The 20,587-nt window shown below is 42.8% G+C and overlaps 1 protein-coding gene across 1 annotated transcript in view; it reads right to left on the reverse strand.

Annotated features, from left to right (window-relative positions):
• The window catches only part of LOC145353946 (cadherin-4-like), a 608,947-nt gene that overhangs the window by 99,039 nt on the left and 489,321 nt on the right, over window positions 1–20,587 (reverse strand). The window contains exon 7 of the mRNA XM_080204964.1: window positions 10,609–10,781. Within this exon, the coding sequence (XP_080061090.1) occupies window positions 10,609–10,781 (173 nt within the window). The remainder of the gene's footprint in view (window positions 1–10,608; window positions 10,782–20,587) is intronic.

Raw genomic sequence — 20,587 nt, forward strand, 5'->3', positions numbered from 1 at the left:
GCCATTTCAGTGGGTGGTCTGGACAATAGGATTGGAGGAGGCCTGAAAATGGAAATGAGTTGGAACTCATCAGTAAAGTGGTGCTTTCATCCTATGCGTTATATCCATCACACCACCACATCATTTCAGAGCGTGGGAGGCATGGTGGCACAATGGTTACGGGGATAGGTTGGGGAAAGGAGTCTGGGTAAGGTACTCTGTCAGAGAGAATCAATGCAGACTCGATGGGCCAAATAGCCTCCTTCTGCAATGCAGGGATTCCACGATAAGCACAAAGTGAGATGTAGGAAATCATTGGGCATGATCTTATCAGCCATTCATGTCACTCTCCCGCTACAGTGAGGTTGGAGAATTTGGCACCCAACTGAATCTCTGTTCACTGCAGCAGGATGGGGAAATCCTGCTGGAGTGAACGGCCGTAATATTCCGACCTTTACCTTTGAAAATAATTTTATATTTTCAGTATCACTTTAACTAACCTAAAGTAATTGTGCAGTATTTTAATGCTATCACCTGAATTTATGCTTTATGCCAAAGGATTTGGGAATTTTCACAGGATCTTGTGCTGAAATATTCCTAAATCAAATCGCCTCATCACTTGCAAGATGGTGATCTCTGTTGAAACAAAATATATCTATTGGAAAAAGTGTTTGCATTCTTTTTAATTAAGTGTGTGAAGAGCTTGATCAATAATGGATGTATATAATCTGTGGGTATCTGTTATTGGAAACAGCTTCTCCTCTTGGTGAGCACTGACTTTCCAGCAAAGGATGGCATGGTGGCACAGTGGTTAGCACTGTTGCCTCACAGCACCAGGGACCGGGGGTTCGATTCCCTGCTTGGGCACTGTTTGTGTGGAGCCTGCATTCTCTCCCTGTGTCTGCATGGGTGTCCTTTGGGTGCTCCAGTTTCCTCCCACAGTCCAAAAGATGTGCAAGTTAGGTGCATTGGCCATGCTAAATTCTCCCTCAGTGTACCCAAACAGGTGCCAGAGCGTGACGACTAGGATGTTTTCAGAGTAACTTCATTGCAGTGTTAATGTAAGCAAGCCTACTTGTGACATTAATAAATACATTTTAAAAATCAACAGGCCATTTACCCCTCCTCTGAGCATGTGCATATCTGTTCCTCAGGATTGTTTGATTACATTTGATTGTGCAAATCTTTTTAATATCTTGCGATATGTCTGTTAAAAGTTATCTATGTGATAACCAAGAAAAAACTGAGGATATTTACTCAGTGGTACTTCATGTTGTCGAATATACCCAAGTTTGGTGTTCGTAGCAGCACGTCCTTGGCCACGTTTTCAGACTATAACCATGGTTCCCCAAAGAATCAGACAGTCAATATATCGTCACGTTCAAAGAGCTTAACTTTGTCTGGGAAATTAGCACTCACCATTGTAATCTGACATTTTAAACTGCACACACAGTGAAGGAAAGCTATCCTTTGTTACTGATGAAGGTGATAGAATTGCGGCTCAGTGCCCTTTCTTTGAGGTGAATGCTCCCGGAACGCAGTAGATTTAGCAAATCCATAGGGAAGCTATCTTGGAGTAGAAACAGGGTAGAAGACTTCTTGTAAGCACTTGCCCTTTCATAACATTCTTTGATTCTCTTGTACTCTTACCATACACCTTAATCAAAACCTCTGTCTGGATGTCAAAGTGATTCATTGTTTTTTTTTAAGAGACAACCTTGCATGAAGTGCCTTGGCTTTCCTTGACCAACCACTTTGATATTCGTGTCCTGCCTCTAGCACACCTTCAATCTAGCTTCAATGATCCATTATTGCACTGCGGTTTACTTATTCATAAATTCATGACGAAAATCTGACTGTAGATTGTAAAGTACTGTTCGATAATTGCAAAATTCTTATCCTCATTTCAAAACCTTTCATTTGCATAGATAAATCTGGTAATGTTTGTCTCTTAATTGAAATGATGGAACTGCATTTTATCCGAAAAACAGTCGGAATGATTTGCAGCCTTTACTCCTAAACCAAAGTGTGTGAACCAGCATATGATTACGACTACTTCAGAGTGATTCACTTGGATAAATAACACAGCACTCAACAACTGATTTCACGTAACCTGTGGTGAAAGGCCAGAATAATGTCACATTCATTGGAAACTTTGTGCATTACTTCAGTGCTTGTTATTGTTTCAGAGTCCATTTATTTATTTTTTAATCTATGTTCATTTTGAAAATATTACTGTGCACGATAATCTCACTCTAATTTTAATCCAAGGAATGTCATCAAGGGCAGTGCAAGGGCAGCCATGATCAGCTGATTAGATTTACAGTTCAACTTTCAGCTCACCCTTCATGGTGCCGAAATAAACATTAGTACAGGTGAACATGTGAATTAGGAACAGGATTAGGCTACTCAGTCCTTTGAGTTCGCTCCGCCATTCATTAAGATCACGACTGATCCGATTGTAACCTTAACCCCACATTCCTGCCCACACTGATAACTTTTCACCTCCTTCTTAATCAAGAGTCTATCTAACTCTGCCTTGAAAATATTCAAAGACCATAAGACCACAGCCTTAGGAACAGAATTAGGCCACTGGGTCCATTGAGTCTGCTCTGCCATTCAATCATGGCTGATGTTTTTCTCATCCCCATTCTCCTGCCTGTTCCCATAACCCCTGATTCCCTTAATAATCAAGACTCTACTACCATTGCTTTTGAGGAAGTGTGTTCCAAAGACTCACTACCCTCTTGAGAGAAAAAAATTCTCCTCATCTCTGTCTTAAATAGGCGACCCCTAATTTTTAAACAATGTCCTCCCTTGTTCTAGACTCTCCAACTAGACGAAACCTTAGTATGCTGAGCATAGTCTCAACCACTTACCCACTTATGTTAGCACTTTATAAAATTCATTCAGAGGATGTCGGCATTGCTGGCTGAGCCAGCATTTATTGCCCATCCCAAAATGCCCTTGAACTGAGCAGTTTGCCAGACTATTTCAGAGGGCAGTTCAGAGTCAATCACATTGCTGTGGACCTGGGATCATATGTAGACCAGACCAGGGAAGGGAGTGGCAGATTTCCTTCTCTAAAGAGCATGAGTGTACCAGATGTGTTTTTATGACAACTGACAATGGCTTCATGGTCATCATTAGACTTTTAATTCCAGACTTGTACTGAATTCAAACCCTGGTCCCCAGAGTATTACGCTGGGTCTCTGGATTACCAGTCCAGCGACAGTACCACTACGCCATCACCTCCCCTGTTTGTTTTAAAAAGGAAGAAAAAACTCAGTCCCTCCTAAGCACATTAACACCAAACCATGGCACATTTAATTTGATGAATTTTTAAACTTCCCAATGCTATTAAATGCTTTCTTTTATTATGACTTACTTCAAGAGTTCCAGATCTTCATGCTGGCATGAGGGTAAATTTGCCATTGCAAGGAAGAAGAGGAGAACAAAAGGAACTACTGAGCAGAACTTATTGCTGCTTCATCAATTGGAAATATAGGGCCTGATTTTACCATCAGGTTGTGCCCGTTTTCGGGCGCGAAAAGTAGGTAAAGTTGAGCGTGAGGCAAGTAGTGCGATCTGGGCCGGCCTCCGTGCCAGTTCCCCCTTTATCAAGGCCGGAAAATGGCTGCGATCTGGACTGTGCCCAAAATGGCGCAACAGCTATTTAAATGAATTTGCATACATTTACATTTTAATGGGCTGCACACCCAACCTTACTGGCACTTCCCCCTTTACCACTGCATTTGCACATCCAGAATCGGTGTGAAGCAGACAAGCGCCACAGAAGTCCGATTCGGGCACTCCAGTTAGTGAGGAGGTAAGTGCCAAGCTTCCGCTGCCACTCTGCCTGTGATCAGTGAGGGCGAAGGAAGGGATCCATTGCCACTCTGCCCGACATCAATGGAGAGGCTGGGGGGAAAGGAGCCAGTGATCGGTCTGGGCGGTGGGAGAGGTGGGGGCTAAGGGGGTCAGTGATGTTGTGGGGATGGGGCAATGTCTGTGGGGGTCAGGGAGAGGCATTATCTAGCCCAGGAGCGATGTGGCAGGGGAGCTGCATTCTATCATTTTTTTTCACTGTGCATGCACAGTTGGAGGCGCCAACTGGAGCTGCAGGATTTCAGGCGTGTTAAGCCCCACCGACAGGCTTCTGCACCGCGATTCAGAATTGCTGATATTTTTTCAGGCAGAGTGCGTATGGGGCGCCTGAGAACAAGTCTAAAAGTCGGGTCTGAAACACTCCCAGTTTCAAGTCCACCCAGCACTTAGAATCAAAATGGTATAATAGGGCCCGCAATTTTTCAATTTTTGCTCATTCTCCAAGAAGAGGTAAAGGATAACATCTACCTACAACTTGTGGGATTCAGGAGGGTTTTACATATTCTTGAGGATTGCTGAATCAGAAAGCCAGAAGTGAAAGTAGGAGATCAGCAATGAATCCGAACCAGTGAGTGAGGCCCTCTTCTCTTATTAACAGCCGCATTGTTTAGGCAAGAAAACAGAGTACTGATTAACTCATGTACATGAAAAAGGAGAGGCTCAGTGGGATAGAAACAGAAATTTGCTGATTTGGCTTGTCTCCATCAACAAAGCTGCTCATGTCAACAAAATTAGAATTCTCCCTGCCAATGCTCCGTCTAATGTTTCTTTGAGCGTGTGGGAAATTTATTTAAATGCATGGCCCTTTATTCTGCGCAAGCATGCAGCATGCGGTAATTTAAAGGGCTGAATTGTGCATGGCCTGCGTGGAATGTACAGGTCGCTGAGCAGTTCCAAGGGAACACTGGTTCCCAGCCAACATTCCGACAAAAGTGCATACGACTGCAATCAACTTACCCGACTAGTTTATTTAAAAGCTTTACTGTTAACCCGAAAACAAACACTTCAAAAATTTAAATCATAGTAAGAATATTGCTGTGCTTTATTTCTGTTCAATTTGTCTTTTCCTCCGTTCTCCTTGTCTTTCCATTTTCTATCCTTTTTTGAAAGATGTGATCTGAATGTGAATAGAATCATAGAAGAAGCATAGAAATCCTACAGTGCAGAAAGAGGCTATTTAGCCCATCGAGTCTGCACTGACCACAACTCCAGCCAGGCCCTACCCCCATATCCCACTAATATTTACCCACTAATCCCTCTAACCTCAGGACATTAAGGTGCAATTTTAGCATGGCCAATCAACCTAACCCGCACATCTTTGGGCTGTGGGAGGAAACTGGAGTACCCGGAGGAAACCCACACAGACATGAGGAGAATGTGCAAACTCCACACAGACAGTGACCCAAGCTGGGAATCGAACCCAGTCCTTAATACTGTGAAGCAGCAGTACTAACCACTGTGAGGTTTGAATTGTTCCTTTGAAAATGGTCATATATTTCCTCAAAAAAAAAATCACGGAATGACAGAATTATGACAGCACAAAAGGAGGCCATTCAGCCTATCGTGTCTATATTGGCTCACCTTAGGAGCAAATCACTAAGTGCCACTATGGCCATGTAGTTCCTTTTCAGATAATAATCCGATTCCCCCTTGAATGCTTAGATTAATCCTGTCTCCACCACAATCATAGGCAGTGATTGCAAATCCTAACCACTCACTGCATGATACCATTACTTCTGTTGTCTATCACCACAAATCAGTGTCTTCTTGTTCACTACCCCTCCTCCAATGGAAATAGTATTTCCCCATCTACTCTGCCCAGATCCCCCATCATTTTATTTGTGTCTAACAAGTTACTTCTCAAATTCCTCATCTCCATGGAAAACAGTATCAACTTCCATCTGCATAAGTTAAGGTGCTTATCCCTGGAATCACTTGCATAAATCTTTCCTGCTGCACTGTCTCTGATGTCTTCATATCATTCCTCAAGTATGAGAACAGGACAGAGTACTCCAATTGAGGCTGCGCCAGTGTTTGAGACAAATTTAACATAATTTCCTTGCATTTATACCTTATTAGTAAATACTCGGAGGCTGTGTGCGTCATATGCCTTTAAGGGATGGGAGCATTACATCACAAGGGAAGTGTGTCACATGATCCAATTTTAGTTTGTAAACTTCCTATGAGGTTCCTATGAGCCTAATCTAAACAAACGAACCCACAACATGTTTACTAAATCCCTCATGAGTGATTGGTGTCTTTATGGCATGATGAAAACATGACATGGTATCCAGCAGCAGTCAAACAACATGGCACCATGATTAATTACAGGTGAGACATGGTGAGTAGCATTGGATCATGCTCCATGGCATGAATTGATCCGAAATGTTTAAAGTTTAATGTTTATTTGTGTCACATGTGGGCTCACGTTAACACTGCAATGAAGTTATTGTGAAAATCCCTTTGTCGCCACACTCCAGTGCTTGTTTGGATGCGCTGAGGGAGAATTTAGCATGGCCAACGCACCTAGCTAGCAAGTCTCTTGGATTGTGGGAGGAAACTGGAGCACTCGAAGGAAACCCACGCAGACACAGGAAGAATGTGCAGTCTCCCCACAGTGACCCAAGCAGGAATTGAACCTGGGTCCCTGGTGCTGTGAGGCAGCAGTGTTAACCACTGTGCTCACAGTTTTGCCCAAATTTGGTTAGACTGCAATAAGTTTGCTGCATTGGCCAGTGTTAAAATCGCCCTGCGGTAACTGCACAAAGAAGATTAGGGCAATGGTAAATAAAGAGCTGGTACGCAGACGGTTGCCTCCTGGTGAAATTGCAGCACCTATCATGGCAGTTCCACGAGTGGGACAGTGCTTCAAGCGGACCGGCATAGGATTAACTCAATCAGGAAAGGACAGATCGATATTGAGCAATTGAGAGCCAAACATAAAAATGACAAACAAATCCACCATAAAAACCAGGCCAGAGAAGTTTGTGGTTATAACGAGTGGCTTCGGGAGTTGCTGAACAATAAACTGAATAAAACAAAGGGGGAGGTCAAAGGGACACTTTCAAAATGTCTATGAAATTCCGCAGTTTGAATTGGGATGCAGCTGACCTACTATCCAAATTAACAGTACGTAACCAGCAAACAGAACTACAGATCCTTGATTCAGCTGTGTCTGAACCAAACAAGCAGGCCATAAAAATCCACCTAGCGAGTGGGAATGAAGGTCTACACAGGCTGAACACTTGACATGTCAGTTACGACTCTCACCAACTTTTATAGATGCACCATAGAAAGCATTTTTTTTGGTTGTATCACAGCTTGGTATGGCTCCTGATCTGCCCAAGACTGCAAGGAACCACAAAAGGTCGTGAATGTAGCCAATCCATCAAACCAGCCTCCCATCCATTGACTCTGTCTATACTTCTTGCTGCCTCGGCAAAGCAGCCAGCATAATTAAGGACCCCATGCACACCGTACATTTTCTCTTCCACCTTCTTCCATCGGGGAAAAGATACAAAAATCTGAGCTCACGTACCAACTGACTCAAGAACAGCTTCTTCCCTGCTGCTGTCAGACTTTTGAATGGACTTATCTTGCATTAAGTTGACCTTTCTCTACACCCTAGATATATCTGCAATACGACATTCTGCACACTCTCGTTTCCTTCTCTATGAACGGTATATTTTGTCTGTATAGCACACAAGAAACAATACTTTTCACTATATGTTAACACATGTGACAATAATAAATCAAATCAAAAAGATTAACAGGTGAAAAGCGAAAGAATTCCAAAACATAAGGACATTTGAAGACCAGCTCAGAATCAGGTTAATCTGTATTCATCGACTATTGCTCATGTCATTTTGACAAAAGCCCACTGAATCCATATACCCCTTCATCCCCACACTGTGATTTTTTACCAATGCAGGGCTAGCAGAACAGAATTGTTGAGTTGGTAATCACGTCTTCTCCCATAAAAGAATTTCAGTAAGTTTTTCTAGACAAGCTCAAAATGTATTAGTATCGAAGACCTACTCGCAGATGGATGCAAATACGAAGAAATTCTTGCAAGTCAATGAAGCTTACAAATCCTAAGCACAACCCTGAATTATTGGTGCATTCACTAGAACATCTAAAACAAGCAAGCTATGTGGAAGGTGTGGCCTTCTGCATGCACCAAGGAAATGCCCAGCTTTCCAGCACTTCTGCAAGGCTTCTAGCAGAAAGGGCTGTTGGCAGTGGCTGAACGCCAGAGGAAAGGCTGATGCAGCTACAAAGAGCTGTGTACTGATCTAAAGAGACTGGAACAACTGGTACCTTCAAGAGTATGACCATCTAGCACCCCTTCAGAAGCAGTACACAGAAGGTAACTGACAGTCTCCCCCGCTCACCGCCCCTCTCCGCCACTCACCTCCCCTCTCCGCCACTCACCTCCCCTTCCTCCAATCACCTCCGCTCTCTCCCAATGACTTCCCATCTCTCTACCGCCTCCCATCTTTCTACCACCTCCCCATCTCTCAAATTGACTCTCCCTATCCCCCAATCTCCTCCACTATCTCTCAGTCTACTGCTGCACTCTCCTGATTACCTCCTTCCATTTCCTGATCAACAGCCCCAGTCACTTCCATCATCTCCAAAACCCCCACCCTAACTTGATCATACCCCCTCACTTTCCCAATTACCAGTCTCACACATCACCTCCCTTCTCTCGCAATCAGCCCTTCCTCTTGATCACCTCTCCTTCCAAATTTCCATTCCCCTCCATCCCCGTCACTCTCCATCAACACCCCCCACATCCCCATCAACCACCCCACCACGTGCCCATCACACTCCCATGTTCCCACCACTTCGCCCACGTCCCCATTACCTCTCCCACGTCCCCATCAACCTTCCAGCCCCTTCCCCATCACTTCCCCCACGTCCCTATCACCTCCCCCACGTCTCCATCATCCCCCCATGTACTCATCACCCTCTCACGTCCCCATCACCTCGCCCACGTCCCCATCACTTCCCCCACGTCCCCATCGCCTGCCCCACGTCCCCATCGCCTGCCCCACGTCCCCATCGCCTGCCCCACGTCCCCATCGCCTGCCCCACATCCCCATCGCCTGCCCCACGTTCACATCGCCTCCCTCATGTCCCCATCGCCTCCCCCACGTCCCTATCACCTCCCTCACGTCCCCATCACCTCCCTCACGTCCCCATCACCTCCCTCAAGGCCCCATCATCTTCCCCATGTCCCCATGTCCCCATCACCTCCTCCACATTCCCATCACCTCCCCGACATCCCCATCACCTCCCCCATGTCCCCATCACCTCCTCCACATTTCCATCACCTCCCCCACACCCCCATCACCTACTTCCTCACTAATTCACCTCCTGTCTATCCTGATCACCTCCCCATGAGAAGCCAGAGAGCTGCTTGGGGAATTATCCAGCACAATCTTGTCCTCATGGAATCTACAAATTGCCTCAAGTGTTGCTTACTGGCAATATACCCCAGGCCTCGACCCTATTTTAGTGAGGACCAACCTTCTGTACAGTGTCTATTTCAGACCCAAAAATGCTTCAGAATAAATTTATATTGCCATTAGAGAAATCTCTATCCCCTCATGAGTAACATCACCGAAGGCAACTCAAAACCAAGCACTGTCGGTCAATTGATCAATTCTTCAACTTGAATTAATGACAACACTGAAGATCTTGGCCAGGATTTGAATGAAGGACATTTCACATACTCAACATGAAACATACTCCTGGGCCAATAAGCCAATTCAACTGATTGGTTCTGACCTGCGAAGAGGATTTCCTGACATTGTTTCAGTTCAGCTAACGGACTACTGTGTTAGTGTCGAAAATTACAGGTCCCATTAAAAAATTATATATCATGTGACAGACAAAAATCATTTTTCCATTGATGGTCACAGGGAAAACAATTCTCACGCTATATTCAAGTCACATCCTCTGATTCACAATATTTAAGAGAGTTATTAATGGAGTCATTTGGTCTTTTCTTTCTAGAAGATTTGCTTGAATCATCTTGCTGTTTGCTGTTCAAAAAAAACTGATCAATGGTTTCATAATTTTGCATTAACCAAAGGCTGAAACCATTACCTTCACGAACTTATTCATAAAAGTGTTTGGCCCGGCTTGGATTCATTCCCCATACATGTTACCTTTGACATGTTGTGACAATTAAATGCTATTGCAGAGAGAAACAGAACTCCCATTTTAGAGGATTTTTTTTTGCCATTTCCTTTTTTCAATTGAAGAGATCTATAGAGTGCAAAAAGCTAAGGATGTCCAGAGCAATGCATTGTATTTTGTGAAATCAAACCCATATTTGAAGAAAAATGTAATTACGCAAATGAAGTAATGTGGAATTCTATAGAATACTAATGCATTGGCAACTTGGAACTTTGTGGCTTCCCACTGTTTGTTAATTATTTTATTATTCAACCAGCACTCAGCTCCAACTCTTTGGGAATGCCAATGCCAAACTGTGTCTTGATTATTGCGTGGATTCGTTTTATGGGCTCATTCATCACAAGAGAAACCAGATACTGCTACAATGATGGAACAAAAATATTTTCCTTCTGTTTCTCTGGAATAAATTCAAGTCATCAAAGTCACAGGCAGAACACCAGAGTACCAGAAATATCTAATCCAAATGAGCAATCAAACAAGAATGCTGCAATGTTTCGATGTTTAAAGAAGACAGAAAGCCAAAGAGCTCACCTCTCGGTCAAGTCCGGCTGCAACGGTAACAATATCCCCATTCTCACTGTTAATGGTGAACATATTTGGCGACGGGCTGATTGGCGATTGGGACAAGATCCGATATCTCACCATGCCATTGGCTGTAGTTGGGTCATCAGCATCATTGGCGGTGACTGTCATTACGTATGAACCTAACAATAAAGAGGACATGAATTCCAGTAATACATTCCCATAGATAAATTTGTACAACAGTCATTATGAATTGTTTTTTTTTGATCCACTGCATTAAACATTAAGCATTTCCAACTTTAGCAACTATTTTACATTATTTAATTAGTAGGAAGTCTCACAACACCAAGTTAAAGTCCAACAGATTTATTTTGTATCACGAGCTTTCGGAGTGCTGCTCCTTCATCAGTTGAGTGGTCCACTCACCTGATGAAGGAGCAGCATCCCAAAAGCTCATCATACCAAATAAACCCATTGGACTTTAACCTGATACTGTGAGACTTCTTACTGTGCCCACCCCAGTCCAACGCCGGAATCTCCACATCATTATTTAATTAGGCAGCAGTATCAAGGAATCTTGCATTGCCCAAAACCTACAGCTTAATATTTGATTTATTGTCAACTGCAATAAGACCCGAGCTCCCAACCGACCCTGAAATCAGTAAAGACAAACTGTAATTTCAGCCTCTAAAGATGAATGGGTCACAGCTGCACAGAACTACTTAAAGGACAAAACTCTCTTTTGTGTATCAGGAAATCTCCAGGTGGCCATGACCATAGATTTGGTCTAAAATTCATCTCTTTCAAATGTTCTATATAGAGCCACTGAATACACAATGGAAGTAAGTAAGATTTATGAAATATTTCAAGACTCTAGTTGAATAAAAAGACAGTCTAATGGTGTATTGTGTGAAGCAGAATCTGAGGAACTTGCACAATGCATTTGTTTCATATACCAGTATCGAGAACCTCGCGGCTGCTTATCCTTGCTCTAAGCACAAGATATTACTGTCTGTGGGTGAATAGATTATTATGTGCTTCACTTTCTTTGCAAATGCAACAAAAGCAGCATCTAGTAGCTTCTGCGACAGAATGGGGACAGAGAACAGATTACAGCAAGAGGTTCAAGGCTGTACCGTAACCATTTGTACAGAGATCACTCACAGCACTGTTTTCAAATCCAAACAACATTCTTAGAGTGCAGGATTCAATCGGGGATTAGGGGCCACTGGTCAAATCCCTAATAGAGTTCCATAGTGAAGAAGCTTAATTTGAATTACAGAAAGTATTAGTGGATGTCATCCTCGTTTCAGTTGGTAGTCTGAACATGGGATCTAGTTATGAACAACAATGACCACACTTCAGAAGTACTTCACGGGTTTTAAAGTGTTTCGCAATGTCCTGAAGGTGCTATTTAAATTCAAGTCTTTCTTTCTTGATGTGCAGCGTGTAAGGATACATTTAGTTTGTATGAAGAAACTCTAAGTTAATTGAATCAGGAAATAGTGCTCCAATCATGTTTGCTTTGCTATTCTATCATCAGTTCTGCATTCCACAGTTTGTACACCAAAAACTACAGAATTGATGAATCAAAACAATTCAGTAGAAGACAATTGCATCAAATGATGAAATAAATTGTTTTATTTCTTTCAATAATCAATTACAAGAGATCATGTGAGCAATGTTTCTCCCTAGTGCTCACGTGCACTCTATAGCACAGTAAGTGAATGTCAGGGATTTGAATGGGTTTGCAAAACTATTACTAATGTTTATTAAAACACCAAACAATCTTAACCTTGTTACTTCATGTAAATCAGTACTAAAGTACAACTGAATGCCCTAAAGTATTAATTTCACAGCCCTTTAAATCACTATTCAATTATGAAACTAATTCAAGTTCATAATTGGCTTTCTACTCAAATCAGTGAGGCCAAAAATTTAAACCTTTTAATTTTCATATGAATTTTAAGTACCAAGTTGCATCAGTGCATTAGCCCATGTTATTATTTTCTCAGGAGGATATGCCATAGATACCACAGAGGTTCTTCACTATTTGAGACACAGAAAAGCACGGTGATGAAAAAAAAAATGTCCTGGTTAATCTCCAGCTAATATGTTCTTAAAATCCACATATAAGCTCTCCAAGGATAGTATTAATCCTTCTACAGAAAAAAAACTAGCATCGCACTGACATTTCTTCTCGCTGGCTATATTCATTCTCCTCCCTTTTGACTTTGCCAGGTGTTTGCCTGTAGTTGTGTAGACAGCTGAACTGGGACTACATCTCCCCAAATCAAAGATGTTGGCTAGCTTTCAGAGGGATTTGTATGACAACTAAATTGGACAGCAAAGAAAGTAGTGTGGAGGTTAAAATAAAACTCATAAAACATATGCACAGATTACTGCAGCGCCATTTAAGGCCTTCACTCAACATTGACTTGTGGCCACCTGGACAACAGCCTGAACTGTAGGCCCAATGGACAATTGGACACTCTAAATGGCGCCTCATGCCCCTTATGTTAACCCATGCTCCTCCATCCAATACTCACGGCCCCTCATACACTTACGCCAAATAATACCCCTCTATCGGAGTTGAGGAGGAACTTCTTCACTCAAAGGGTGGTGAATCTCTGGAATTCTCTGCCTGTTGAACTGGTGGAGGCTACCTCGCTGAACATATTTAAGTCATGGGTAGATATGTTTCTGATAGACAGGGGAATTAAGGGTTATGGGGAGAAAGTGGGAAAGTGGAACTGATCCACTTCAAATCAGCCATGATCTTATTGAATGGCGGGGCAGGCTCGAAGGGCTGGATGGCCTACTCCTGCTCCTATTTCTTATGTTCTTACGTATCCATTGTCAATGGCCTCTCATACCCTGCTGCCAACCTAGTGCCAACTCATTCCCCCCACCCTTAACCCTTTGCTCTTACCCCCTCTATACCAACTTACCAAGCATCCTTGGACAGTTCTTCACCAACTTTGGCACTTCCTTGACTGCTTTGACACTTTAAACTGCTGCAGTGAACAGCAACGATTGTTGGGAACCCGGACAGGTCAAGGCCCAAAGCAATACAGGTTAGAGCAAGCCAGGGCATGCCCCTGCAGCAGACATTAGAAGGACTTGACCCTGACCACATTTATTAGATAGTTGTGCATTTCTTGCTTTTGGCCAGATTCTCTGGTCTCTAGCCACAACCTTATTTGGGGAGGGGAGGGGGGTGCTACGTGGAATATGCATACCTGGCAATAGACCCCCGGATGCACTAATTGTCCTCCAGGTAAGGAATTTGAAACCTCACTGGGTGCTGTGACTCCCATCAAGAAACCTTGTTGGCTGGAAGTCAGAGAACCTCCTAGAAGGGCATAAAGAGGGGGGATAACAAGAGACACCTCCAGCGAAAACTGGGCCAAAAAGTCTTCAGACAAAACTCGATGGCAACACAGAGACAACAGAAGAGAGTGAAGACAAGAACTCTGAGATGGCAAGGTTCAAAGAATTGGACCCATGGCTCTGTCAAGTTCATCGGCATGGGTAGTATTAGGATCTTTGGCAGAATTCGGACAGTTTGGGGAAAGAAACTGAGCTAATATTTATTGAACTTGTTAATAAAATTGGGTTGAACTACAAACTGAGGCTTGTCATTTTGTTCATCTCTTAAATATGGGCACCTGGGTAAAGTGTTTGAGATACACAAACTGATCAAAGTATTCATAGACAACAGACTCCCTATCATATTTGTTTCTGTTAATCCCAAGTACATTTTACTGGGAAGAAAATTATTTTGGCCCAGATTTTTACTGTGGCAGAGAAACTCTCTTTCAATGCAAAAATACTGAAAATGACTGAAATTTCTAAGGCACCCTTTGGTAGAGGCAAGGCACCTTTTGGGAGAAGTAAGATACTCTTTGGGAGAGGCAAGGTAATGTTTGGAATTGTTAAAAGTGCACATAATTACAGACCTTTTTTTACAAATTTCATTGGCAGTATCTAGCTGTCAAAGAACTGTTAAATAACTTTTCTTTTGAAATCTGCCAATGAAGTGTCAAAGCTGTCAAGGAAATGCCAAAGTCGGTGAGGAACTGTCCAAGGATGCTCGGCGGGTTGGTATAGAGGGGGTAAGAGCAAAGGGTTGTAGGTGGGGGGAATGGGTTGGCACAAGTTGGCACTAGGTTGGCACCAGGGTATGAGAGGATGGATAGAGGGGTATTATTTGGCATAAGTGTATGAAGGGCCATGAGTATTGGATGGAGGAGCATGGGTTGACATGAGGGGCCATGAAGAGTAAGTGGGGGTGTCAGTTTGCATGGATGGGACATACAGAATGGATGGGGGCATTGCTAGAGGGCTGTTTTTGTTTATTAGTTCAAACACAGTGCTGGAGCACAAAGGCAGGCCTCTGCATCTGGCAGCCTCCACATTTATTCCAGGGTCACCCCCCCAACTCCTATATCAAATTCACCTTCATCCTCACGCCTGCTGATGGAAAATCCAACCTGTGGGCGGACATCATTGAAGGTCAGTTGAGCGCCCGATCCAGGGACAAAAATCTGGGCCTTTGATTCTATTAGCAAATAAATTCTCCAGCTCACATCTTATCATTGATGTTTTAAAATTCAATCTTGTGATTTATCATTTAAAATGATTCTGAAATATTGAAAGGCACATGCTCTAATAGAAATTAATACTTTTCTAGGAAAAGTGACAATTAATTTTCATTTAAATATTTGTTTCCATCCTCCAAGACTAATTGGACGGTGTACTAACCAGCTCCCAGACCTCTGCCATTGTTGCTCAGGAAACCGTTATTAATAGCCACACAGGCTATTGTGGTGACTCATTCAACACTTTGCCGCTATCCTTATTGAGAAGATTTCATTGAGCACCTCACACTGATGACAGTATTGAGAGTGGGAGCTCAAGTGTTCTACTCATCCTGGACACAGTTGCTTACAAAATTATTTTCCGATACTAACTTGCTGTTTTACAAAATCTGTTCCATCCGTAGATATAATAAAAAAATCTACAGTTTGTGCCTTTAGCTTTTAATAAAGATAGAACGAATAAGATGAAGATGGAATTAAGTCACATAGTACAACAAAGGCGTAATTATAAGGCTGAAAATGAGCTGTATACACCTTTAAGATAAAATGCATGATTGCTTTAAACTTAGAACTGCAAATGTTTCTATTTTAAGATGTTAAAAATGGATTCAAGTGTTACTTGGATAATGATGTGAGTTCAAAAACTGCGGAATGATATGCCATTCATTGAATTGGCCAGGAGAAATTCCATCATTTCTGTATCACTGGTGACACCATTAGATTGCCAAGTCTTTGATAGTGCCACTCTCGGATGTACATTATCAACAAAGTGTCAAAGTCTAAAAATGTTCCCTTGAAGATGAGTGACTCTACTGGCTGTTAAATTGCATATCACTCAATGTGGGAACAATGTTGCTTGTGTGACAGCAAGAAGCACAGCAAAAAAAGGATACAAGATATTTGACAGGCGTTAGAACTTCAGCAACTGACCGCACTCTTCATCATCTAAAAGGACCACTAACTGGTGCCTGCTAAATTCAGTGTTGATTTTCCAGAAGGTTCTGGGCTCACTTTGCTTTTGTGAGATTGTTATTCAAATCAAAACACAAATTAAATCAAAGAAAAATCACCCTCTTTGGACAGAGTGCAAAAAAAGCTTGACCGAGATGATGCCTGGTGGAGGGTTTTTAGGTAGAAGGAGAGGTTGGATAAACTCGGATCATTTTCACTGGAAAGATGGAGGCTGAGGGATGACCAAATCGAAGTCTACAAGATTATGAGAGGCAGAGATAGGTTGGATAGTCCAAGATTTTCCCCTAGGGTGGAAAGATCAACTGCAAGAGGGTACCAGTTCAAGGTGAGAGTGGGAAAATTTAGGGATGTCTTGCGTGGAAAGTTTTTCCACAGAGAGGGTGGTGGGTGCCTGGAACAAACTGCCAGTGGTGGTGGTGGAAACAGACACATTAGCAATGTTCAAGAGTATCAGGATAGACACATGCCAGAAAGTGAACAGAGGGGTAGAAACACCATATGGGCAATAAGTAGTGGGTCTAAATAAGGATGTGGCACAGACTTGGTGTGCCAAAGGGCCTGTTCCTGAGCTGCATTGTTCTTTGATCTTTGAAAGAGTTGTATGAAGATTGGCATATGGCTCAGCTTGTCACATTTGTTACCAGGCTTCAAACCTGAGGGGCAACCTGATTGTGGTGTTCGAGGCTATGAGGGGCATGGACAAGTTGGACAGGGAGCTCCCCTTAGTTGAAGGGTTAGTTACGAGGGGACACAAGTTAAAAGTGAGGATGTGGGAGGTTTAGGGGGGGATTTGAGGGAAAGCCTTTTTATCCAGAGAGTGGTGACAGTCTGGAATGCACTGCCTAGGAGGATGTTAGAGGTGGGATGCCTCACAGTTTTTAGAAAGTACCTGGATGAGTACTTGGCATGCCATAACATTCAAGGCTATGGGCCAAGTGCTGGCAAATGGGATTAGGTGGGCTGGTCAGGGACCTTCATGCGTCAGTGCAGATTCGATGGGCCAAAGGCCCTCTTCTGCACTATAATATTTTATGATCCTGTGGCTTATCTTTGAGAAGAGGCCAGTCCAGAGAAACAAGGAAGAAAGAAAAGAGCAGGGGAAAATGGTTTTGTATCAGTTTAGCATAAGAGATAAACGGTAGTGAATAATACATCGTAAGGGCAGAGCAAAATGGATGTTGTAATGGCAGTGAAAATAGGAGGGAAAATAAGTGTTCCGAATTACAGAGAATGCCAAGCTTACTTCTGAGCGGCCTTGCACATTCATCTTGAATGACAATGTGTTTTGTGCTTATGGCTTTAGGGAGTAGCAATTAATCTGCACAAAATGAAAGTGTTCACTCATTCCCTTCCTGATGTAAATTTCTGTTAGGGCCAAAGGGAGTCCCCTTTTGTTTGTAACTAATCAGACATGAATAATTAAAAGAAAATTTTAGTAATGGCTCAAGCAGTAAATAAACAACAACTGGAATCTGCGTCTCACAAGTCTGTGACTTGGTGTTTTTTTTTATCCCATCAAATTCAGGCTATTCTTTGTAAAGGAAGATATAGTTTCCACCATATAGCAGAAAATATTCCAAAATAAAACCAAACATAAGTCAGCTTTGAAATAATAATTAGCATAACAACACTAATTATTATTATGGGGCGGCACGGTGACAAAGTGATTAGCACCGCTGACTCTCAGTGCCAGGATCCCAGATTCGAATCCCAGCTTGGGCCACCGTCTGTGTGGAGTTTGCATATTCTCTCTGTGTCTGGGTGGATTCCCTCTGGGTGCTCTGGTTTCCTGCCACAGTCCAAAGATGTGAACATGAAGTGGATTGGCCATGCAAAATTGCCCCTTAGTGTCGGCAGGGGCTGGCTAAGGTTAATGTACATAAGAACATACATAAGAACATAAGAAATAGGAGCAGGAGTACGCCATCTAGCCCTTCGAGCCTGCCCCGCCATTCAATAAGATCATGTATGGGGTTATGGGGATAGGGTCTGGGTGAGATTATGGTCGGTGCAGACAAGATGGGCCAAATGGCCTTCTTCTGGACTGCAGATTCTATGAATGCGCCTTTTCCATTCCCATTTCTTCTTCTCCCCTATGTACTCTATGAATGGTACGTTTTACATGTATAACGCACAAGAAACAATACCTTTCATTGTATCCCAGTACATAAAGCAATAAATCAAATCAAATGATTTCACACGGGTTTGAGAATGTGCACACTACTATGACAATACCATGGCAAAACATACAAAATGAATGCAATTTGTGCCTGTAAGGCCACGCTGATAGAAAACTAGGTATGTAGGATGGAATTCTTCTATGTCCCTGCTTGTGGGATCAATGGTGGGTGAGATGGGATGGGATTCAGCAGGAGGCCCATAAATAGATATTACATTGGCGTGAAATTACAGTGGGCTCTTTCAATTCTGCTCTCTGTTGAGAATCAGGAATCTTGCTGGGCGGGCATGGAACTAATTTGCATCCTGTTACTGTGACAATACCCTAGTCCCACACTCTGGCGCCTGCTAAGGTACACTGAGGGAGAACATAGCCATAGAACGAGCACCCAGAGGAAAGCCAAACAGACCCAGGAGAGTGTGCGAAATTCACACAGACAGTGACCCAAGCCGGGAATCAAAACCAAATCCCTGGTGCTGTGGGGCAGCAGTGCTAACCACTGTGCCATCTCGCCACCTTATATGCATAAGATTGGGTGTAAAAACTCACCCAAAAAATGGATCAGGAATGCTCTCATTTTCACGCACGCTGGATACCAAGAACCATCCTCATCAAATTCCTCCCCATGTGTTTACAGTGGTGTAATTCTTGTCATATTTTCTGCTCCCCTTGCTGAACCCACCCAATGTAACGGGGAACAGAAAATTCTGGCCACGGTGTGATTTCTTGTTGCCCTTTCCTCCCCCGCCACAGCAGGAAAAAATTCCTGTTCCCGTCCCCATCTATGTGGAGTTTGCACGTTCTCTCCGTGTCTGTGTGGGTTTCTCTGGATGCTCCAGTTTCCTCCCACAGTCTGAAAGATGTGCTGGTTAGGTGCATTGACCCAAATAGGTGCCAGAATGTGGCGACTAGGAGACTTTCACAGCAACTTCATTGCAATGTTAATGTAATCATTACTTGTGACTAATAAATAGACTTTAACTTTAAATTTGCCATGATGGGACTATGTCCCAGATGGGAGAATTCCACCTATGGGGGCAAATTTTTCCGTTCCGCTCACCACGTGACTTGTTGCGGGTGAAGGGGGCAGACCATGGAAAGGTCCATTGACTTCAGGTGGGATTTTCCCAGATTTGGGACGAGCATGGCTGGAAAATCCCATCCATAATGTGTAAACTAAATACACTGCTGAACTTTAAGCACTTCAAGCATGAAGTGTATTGGATTAAATAAATGCAAGTCTTTTTAACCAGAAAATACCTTTTTTTTTAAATACAAAGTATAACTTACTTGCCTTTTGAAAGCTTCATGCCATTTAAATGGAACTGAAGCACAAACAAATTCCAGGAGAGTAAAAGTAAAATTCATATTAATAAGATAAATAAAATGACTGCTTAATTTCAGTATTTGCATACCTTCCGTTTAAATGAAATGTTTCACTGCAATTTTAACACTGCAGTAACTGTTTTGTCAGTCTACAAAAGGTATTCTTCAAACAATTAAAACACATTTGCTTATATTAGCTAATTTATCCTCTTCTCTAACTGCACAAGCTGTTCTCTAAATGAAACAAATGGAAAAAAAGAAGACTGCTCTTGGCAAATCTAGACATTGATTTGCTAATGTGATACGGTGATTTATGGCTCTTGATGAGGTCTGTTTAGGATCTGGAACAGAGTTATAATTAGACCTTTAGTGTAATTTATTCTTATACCTGAGATGAGCAGCAAGTGTTTTTTTCACACGGATCATTCACTCAACCTTTCTAACAAAACTAAAAGTACTATCTGGTGGCAATGTTTTAATCATAGAATCCCTACAGTATACAAGGAGGCCATTTGGCCCATCAAGTCTGCATCGGCAACAATACCATCCAGGCCTCATGCCTGTAACTCCACTTATTTACCCCACCAATCCTCCGACACTAAAGGTCAATTTAGCATGGCCAATCCATCTAATCCACACATCTTTGGACTGTGGGAGGGAACTGGAGCACTCAGAGCAAACCCACGCAGACACAGGGAGAACGAGCTAACTCCATACTGACAATTACCCGAGGTCAGAATTGAACCTGAGTCCCTGGGGGCATGAGGCAACAATGCTAAGCACTGGGCCACCATGCCCACCACTGCTCAAAATTGTTTCCAATCCTTAACTAATGCCCTTCTATCAGCTGATCAAGAAAAGGAACTGGTGGTCATTCCAAAGTCAGGATAACATTTGATTTAATTTG

This window comes from Carcharhinus amblyrhynchos, chromosome 16, assembly GCF_965287045.1.
Source record: "Carcharhinus amblyrhynchos chromosome 16, sCarAmb.v2.hapA, whole genome shotgun sequence".
NCBI classification, from domain to species: domain Eukaryota; kingdom Metazoa; phylum Chordata; class Chondrichthyes; order Carcharhiniformes; family Carcharhinidae; genus Carcharhinus; species Carcharhinus amblyrhynchos.